This window comes from Scomber japonicus, chromosome 8 (genome assembly GCF_027409825.1).
Source record: "Scomber japonicus isolate fScoJap1 chromosome 8, fScoJap1.pri, whole genome shotgun sequence".
Taxonomy (NCBI): Eukaryota; Metazoa; Chordata; class Actinopteri; order Scombriformes; family Scombridae; genus Scomber; species Scomber japonicus.
Genome location: NC_070585.1, coordinates 34140901 through 34148724, shown reverse-complemented (window position 1 = coordinate 34148724; position 7824 = coordinate 34140901). Strand labels below are relative to the sequence as shown.

At 41.4% G+C, this 7824-nt stretch overlaps 1 protein-coding gene across 1 annotated transcript in view; it reads right to left on the bottom strand.

The window, feature by feature from the left end:
- Positions 1 to 249: 249 nt before the first annotated feature.
- Positions 250 to 7824, bottom strand: part of stard15 (StAR-related lipid transfer (START) domain containing 15) — a 12008-nt gene continuing 4433 nt past the window's right edge. The window contains 5 exon segments of the mRNA XM_053323926.1: positions 250 to 789; positions 1175 to 1227; positions 1794 to 1911; positions 2041 to 2144; positions 2595 to 2742. Coding sequence (XP_053179901.1) covers positions 580 to 789; positions 1175 to 1227; positions 1794 to 1911; positions 2041 to 2144; positions 2595 to 2742 — 633 coding nt within the window. The 3' untranslated portion in view covers positions 250 to 579.

Sequence of the window (7824 nt, the reverse complement as noted above, 5' to 3'; positions counted from 1 at the left end):
CTTCCCTCCTTCCCTCCTTTTCCCTCCTCTGCTCAGTTTACCTTTAAATGCATTTACATCATTATTATGTTATATTTTCATGTCTGAGGTAAAACATGCTAATGTGTGATAGGAGCTGTTTAGTCTCTCTGCTCTGAAACATGAATCAAGGTTTAATCACATTTATTGATCAGTCAGATTATTGATTATTGATGCTTTAAACACATCTGTGCTTCAGTGTTTGGTAGAAACACTTTTTATGGAGGAGAACAAACTGTGAGAAGAGAATATGAACAGTATGAGAGAGTTAAACTTATTATCATTCATTAGTTCATCGTGTTTCTGTCCACCTGCTGAATATAAGTGTAATCTTTACTCTCTTTTAGCTCTGCTTTTACTTCTGAGGGAAATATCTGGCTCTTAAAGTGACATACCTGATGTTCCTGAACTGGATCTGAAGTCAAAGTTTGAGTGTAATAACATCAAAAGAATCATTTAAGCTACACAGGAAGACTTTTTATTGTTTTAAAGTGTAGTCTGATCAGTGTGACAAACAAACAAACAAAGAAGCAAACCACCAGTAAATCAGTGTGTGGATGTTCAGGTCTCCTCGTCTCCGCTGTGCTTCTCCTCGCTCAGTCCGCTCTCGTCGATGTTCTCCAGCGAGTCGGCTCGTTGCCTCGTCAGCTCCGACGCGTCGATGCACGGCAGCGAGTTCTGCTCCGGGAACATCCACGGCTTCAGCAGCGGGTTGTGCTTCCTCTTCCAGTCGGGATACTTCTGAGACGCCTTGTAGATCTTCCTCATGGCCTGAGAGAGGACAGACACACGGAGACGTTAAGACCCGAACCAGCTTCACTCATCTGCTCACATCAATAAACACTCAAGGCAAGGCAGTTTTATTTATATAGCGCATTTAATAGATCTCAGAGCTCTACTGGGTTTATATTCTACTAACATGTCATTCATGTATTCTGGATCTAAACCATTCAGTGGTTTGTAGACCAGGGTTCGGGTTAGAACTGGAGTAATGTGCTCTGATCTCTTTGTTCTGGTTCAAACTGGAGCTGCACCCTTCACTCTGGATATGTTCTTAAGCTGATAGAAGCTGTTTTGGTGATTGATTTGATGTGACTGCTGAAGGTCAGATCTGAGTCTATCAGCACGCCAAGGTTCCTCCACTCAATCAGTTTACCTTTGGAGCCACGAACTGAGACACTCTGTTCACCACCCACTTTGGTAAAGAACCTGCAGACAGAAAACACAGCAGAGGACTGAACACCTGCAGACTCTGTGAGGACAAAACAGGGACGTTTGCTGTTTGTTGGAAAGTTACGAAGTTACAACATTTATTAACAGAAGAGAAAAATGTTTAGAAGGTGGCTCATTGCTTTACTGGAAAGTGAGGACATTTGATTTGATGTTGTTGGACAGAGGAGACATTTCAGAGAAGGAGGTAGTTTGAAAAAAAGAACCTTTTTGGGGATAAAATGGGGACAATTTGAACTCAATGTGTCAAGTGAAGACTATCTAACATCAAAGGTGTTTTTGGGAAGTCAGGATCTTTCTGGAAGTGATAATGTTGGACGGTCATTTTGGAGAAAGAGGTAGTTGGGAAAAGAAAGGAACTTTTTTTTGGAAGTGAGGACATGACATAAAAATGGGAACATTTTTAGACAAACAATATTTTTGGGAAAAGCATCTGAGAACATTTCTAGAAAAAGAGTAAAGTTTGTAAAGTGAGGACTGAAACTTTAAGGTACTTTTAGAAAGTTGGGACGAGTCAGGGAGTGTATGTGTGTGTGTGTTCTCACCTTTAGGGTCTACCTGGGTCAGGTAATAGAGTGTGGAGCAGTTGGCTCCGTTAGACTGGATCAGGTATCCGGTCAGCAGACTGACGGCTCGGACGTAATCTTTCTTCGGAGGATGTTGCTTCAGACAAACACAAGAAAACTACTTTATTAACGTGTTTTAACGTGAGAGGCACTCACAACATCAACCTCCCTAAACCACAAAACAGCTGACTAACTAATGAACACAGAGATGATTATAGAAGCTGACCGGGTGTTTGACAGAGTAGTTGATGATCAGGTAGTCGTTGCCGAGAGGAAGCCAAGACCTCATCGTCACAAAGTCTCTGTTCTTCAGCGGGCTCGGACATTTCCCTTCAGACAAAAATACATTTATAAAAACCAACGTAGGAAATATATAAAGTCTGTTAGTTTAAAGTTTGTCCAAAGTTTAAGGACTTCAAAATAAAAGCACTAAAGTTTAAGAATCATCAAAATAAAATAAAAAAGCAACAATTTTCTTGATGACTTTCTGACATTTATCTTAATAGTTTTAACTCTGAACTTAGAATATTGCAGCTCAGAAGAAATTTTGGATTCCTTAGTTAACCAAAACATTTCCACACAAGACTTTAAAATCCTCTTTTAAAGTCTTTATTTTCAGTTGAAACCAGATTTTGGGAACCTTCTTCTCCTTTCTGACTCATTTCTGTCCAAACAAACATCTGGACTCATCTGGACTCTTCTGGACTCATCTGAACTCATCTAGACTCATCTGGACTCATCTAGACTCATCTGGACTCATCTGGACTCATCTGGACTCACAGGAGTAATAACCGACGTCGGCGTTGACCGTCAGCCTGCCGATGTCGTAGGTGTCGATCATGTTGGAGTCCCACTTCCTGCGGTAGCTGGTGTCATGGAGGACATCGTACAGCGTCTCGGCCGTCACGTCCTTACACACGATCCTCATCTGAGACACAAACAGAGAGACACGAGGATCAGACACGAACACAGAGACACGAACACAGAAACACAAACACAGAGACGAGGATCAGACACGAACACAAAGACACGAACACAGAAACACAAACACAGAGACGAGGATCAGACACGAACACAGAGACACGAACACAGAAACACAAACACAGAGACGAGGATCAGACACGAACACAGAGACACGAACACAGAAACACAAACACAGAGACGAGGATCAGATACGAACCGACAGACCTGAAGATAAATATTCTGCTGCCTCAGAACAGGTCAAAGGTGAAAGGTCACAACAGCAGCTGGACTCATAAACACCTGCACCTCGTCCTTCATCAGGATGAAAGTCCACAACTATCAGTGATCCATGAGTTTTAGTGTAAAAAGCTGATATCTATGATTAAATACATGTAGTACACAGATAAACCACCAGGGGGACTTTCATCAATCAGTGAGACGATATTTAGAGGCTTCGATATTTAGAAAAAGTTAAAAAAACAAAAACATGAAATAGTTCCTGAAGTCAGACAGAAACTGTTTGTGGATCAGTTCTTTGTTGGTTTGGATCCAAATATGAAGAAAAATATAGAAAATCAGCAGAATGGTCCTTTAAATATGAGACAGAAATCAGAAAGTAACTTAAGAAACTAAACTTTAACTTGACTTTCAGCCAACCTCCAACTCAACGCAGCATTTCCTGAGAAAATATTAAGGATTTTAAAACAGTAGTTTGTTGCTAAAATGAGTCAAATCAATTTACAAACGTTAATAATCATAAAATAAACAAGTTTAAACTATAAAATCTGATGGTTTGATGGTCTTTGTTCTTTTATCTGAGGATCAGCTGGTCTGGTTTTTATGGTGTAATGAACTGCTGCGACCACTAGATGGCAGAAGAAGGTCACAGTTCAGCAGAATGAAGAATAAGATCCAGGAACCAAAGTGTGATGTCATCATATGAGGTCACAGGGTCGCTGGAGGTCGAGCTATAGACTTTCTTTTTTAAGTGAAACTACCCTTTAATATTATTAGTTACACCTGAACTTTAAAACAATGATGAATAAACTTTAGACGAGGCTGAATGTGAGACTGATAGAGTTGCAACTACGAGTTTACTGACCATAACAACATATTAATGCTTGTAAATAATAATAATGAACATATCAAACTGGGAATGGAGCAGAATATTAACCCTTTAATGTAAATTACTAATATATAAATATTTTAACCCTTTTTTGACAAATTGTAAAAAGTGTAAAATATCATATCATTATCATTATTATTATTATTATGTGTTCTGTAGATTCAGAAGCTGTTGAGCATCATTAATATGATTTATATAGTGAGTCATCAGTGTGAGCAGAGATCTAGTTGGTGGCTCTGCAGATGGTTTTCATCGAGCGTTAAATCAGCTGCTGGAGGAATATCTGAAAATATGTGAAAATATGTGAAACTATGTGAAGGAGGGAAACAGATTGTTGAGCAGCGAGTTAAAAACGCAGCAGTGTGGGACGAGTTGTGTAATAACTGGAACGTAAAGTCCTTCATCCTCCAGACGGAGAACAATAGAGGCTCTGCTGCTGAGAGGACATCCTTCACTGAAACAAAGATTCATTCATTTATATATTAATCAACTAATCAATCAAACTTTCAGAGGTTAATATAGGTCAAACTAACCCTAACCCTTCACAGCTGATCGATAAGCTGATAATAAAACAGAACAAGTGACGACGTGAAGAAAAGGAAGAAAACTAATTACATTATATTATATAGAATGTATATTATAAATGTGTATTTAAGTATAATGATGTAAATAAGAGATGAAGTGTTCTGGTTTTATTCCTCCTCTCTTCCCTCCAGCTGATGAAAGCAGGCTGAACTAATAACGTCCCACACTGATGACATCATGCTGCTGTTGTGATTTTCCTGTTGTGACGTTTCCGAATGTCAACAAACGTTAAAGCTGACGTCAGCGCTGGAAGATGTTTTCTGTCCTGAGCTGACCTTTGATCACTTCCTGTTTGGACTGCTGCAGGTGATGTGAGACGGCAGCGACGGTTTTAATGAATTCAAGGAAAATACATAAATATGACATCATCGCCACCTGAAGCCTCCGTTCACTGGCTGCTAAGAACCATTAACCCTTTACATACTGTTTAACAGCTTTAACAAACCCACATGACTTTTATTCTGAAATGTGATGACTTTTCCTTAAATGTTATATTTAGTCTAGAAGGGTTAGGGTTGAGGCTGTTCTGGGTCAGATTATCTTCGTATCTATGTCCTCCTTCCCTCCTTCCTTTCCTTCCATCCTTCCTCCCCCCTTTCCTTCCCTTCCTTCCTTGGAGTGGATGTCCATGTGTTTTAGTGAAATGAATAGTTAATAGTTTTAATAAGATAGTAGTTATGAGGATGAAGACTGATGGCTCACACTTCCACAAAGCTCTGCTCATTTTACCTTTAAATACATTTACATCATTATTATATGTTATATTATGAACAGTATGAGAGGAGAGAATATGAACAGTAAAAAGGATAAAGTGATATTGATACCAGCTCAGTACTTCATCAGATACTCATCACACGTTTAGTGTTCTTGCTGTTATCAGGTGTAACAGTGTGTAGCTTAGACTCACTTCAGAGCATTTAGGAGCTGAACTGTTAAGCACTCAGATTCACCACAGACGGGTCGTAGCTGCTGCAGCAGTGGACCAATCATGTGGCATTAAATCCCAGAACACTTGTGTTGATTGGCTGTGAACATATAAATATCACTGCAGGTATCGTTGACGGGAGACGTTTCGATAATACTTGGTATGGATTAATTTTAGTTGATACTCGGCTCTAGTGACCACGATGGAGACGACTGTCACATGACACATTTAACAGTCCAACCCTTTTAAACAGAACCAGCTTAAGGAGAATAAAGCCTGTCCATTCCTACCGGACTCTTTAAAAGGGAATCTGTTCAGGATCCAGTTCATGAGGAATTCAAAGTATGACCTCGTTCTAACCTCGTTTATGGACCAGAAACCCTAACCCTACCAAAGACAACAACTGCAACCACAATATATGAAGTTTTGGGTTTGAATATATTGTGGACAGCGTGTCCTCTGCAGAGTGTGAGACGTCTGCTTGCTGTAGGACGTCGTGGACAGCGTGTCCCCTGCAGAATGTGAGACGTCTGCTTGCTGCAGGACGGCGTGGACAGCGTGTCCCCTGCAGAGTGTGAGACGTCTGCTTGCTGTAGGACGTCGTGGACAGCGTGTCCCCTGCAGAATGTGAGACGTCTGCTTGCTGTAGGACGTCGTGGACAGCGTGTCCCCTGCACAATGTGAGACGTCTGCTTGCTGCAGGACGTCGTTGACAGCGTGTCCTCTGCAGAATGTGAGACGTCTGCTTGCTGCAGGACGGCGTGGACAGCGTGTCCCCTGCAGAATGTGAGACGTCTGCTTGCTGCAGGACGGCGTGGACAGCGTGTCCTCTGCAGAATGTGAGACGTCTGCTTGCTGCAGGACGTCACGTTGAGCTCCAGCGAGCCGCAGTCATCAGATATTGTTTACGCTCATCGCTGTAAAACGCTCCGTGTAACTCAATCAGCTGCTGCGTTAATCATTCATTAAGTCCTGAGCTTCATGTCTGTCTGTCCTCACCTGTCTGTCTGTCCTCACCAGTCTGTCCTCACCAGTCTGTCTGTCTGTCCTAACCAGTCTGTCTGTCCTCACCAGTCTGTCCTCACCAGTCTGTCTTTCTGTCCTCACCTGTCTGTCTGTCCTCACCAGTCTGTCCTCACCAGTCTGTCTGTCTGTCCTCACCAGTCTGTCTGTCCTCACCAGTCTGTCCTCACCAGTCTGTCTGTCTGTCCTCACCTGTCTGTCTGTCCTCACCAGTCTGTCCTCACCAGTCTGTCTGTCTGTCCTAACCAGTCTGTCTGTCCTCACCAGTCTGTCCTCACCAGTCTGTCTGTCTGTCCTCACCTGTCTGTCCCCACCTGTCTGTCTGACCCAGGCGGGGAGCTCTGGTCCTCTGAAATGAAGCCAACCAGGAAGTAACTTAGAGCTGCATTCTATCAAAAGGCCACCAGGGGGCGACCGTCTCTATACAAGTCAATGGAGAATTCACCAACTTCTCACTTGATTTCTAACCTCAGTAAACGTTTTCAAAATGTGTTTATGGTCTCAATCGCTAGTTTAAAGCCTTCTTCAATGCAGTATGATGTTCATTTGGGACATTTTGGCCTCCCTGATTTTATATGTGACGATAAAGCAGGGTATGCATTAGGGCGTGGCTACGTCCTGATTGACAGGTTGATTGACCAATGTCCTCCAGATCCAGCCCTCGTAACCATAGCAACCTCCCCGCTCCGCCCATGGCCATATAAGTAGAATCCGTGTTTTTATTTTTCCCAGCATGCACCTGAAATTTCCAAGATGTTACGTTCATTTCTTCTTTACAGTCTGTGATTTGTCCTCACCAGTCAGTCTGTCCTCACCAGTCTGTCTGAGGACTTTTCAGACTTTAACACTTTGCTGCAGCTCAGAAGTAACGTCTGGAGAAAATAAGATATAAAGTGAGTTGATGTCACGTTTCCCTGAGGGCCGATACAAACCAGATGTTTCACTTTCAGACACACAAATAAATGGGTCAGTGATAAATAAGAGCTGGCAAGATGGGAAAGTAAACTAAAATATGTTCAACTAGTTTTAAAAGCAGCATCAGGTTTGTTAAAATGTACATTTAGTATTTTTGTTGGTTTTATAGATAAATTCAGACTGAACTCCGCAGCAAGACATCATGGAGGTTACGCCCAGTTCAATATAATCAATATATTAAAAAACCTACAGTGTGTTTAAGTGGACTTATACTAATAATGACTTCATTTAAAACATGTAAATGTTTCCTGATCTCCATGATTCTCCAGATTAAATGTAATATTTAGAACAGATAGATAGATAGATAGATAGATAGATAGATAGATAGATAGATAGATAGATAGATAGATAGATAGATAGATAGATAGATAGATAGATAGATAGAGTGTGCAAATGTGAAAAGACACTGACAC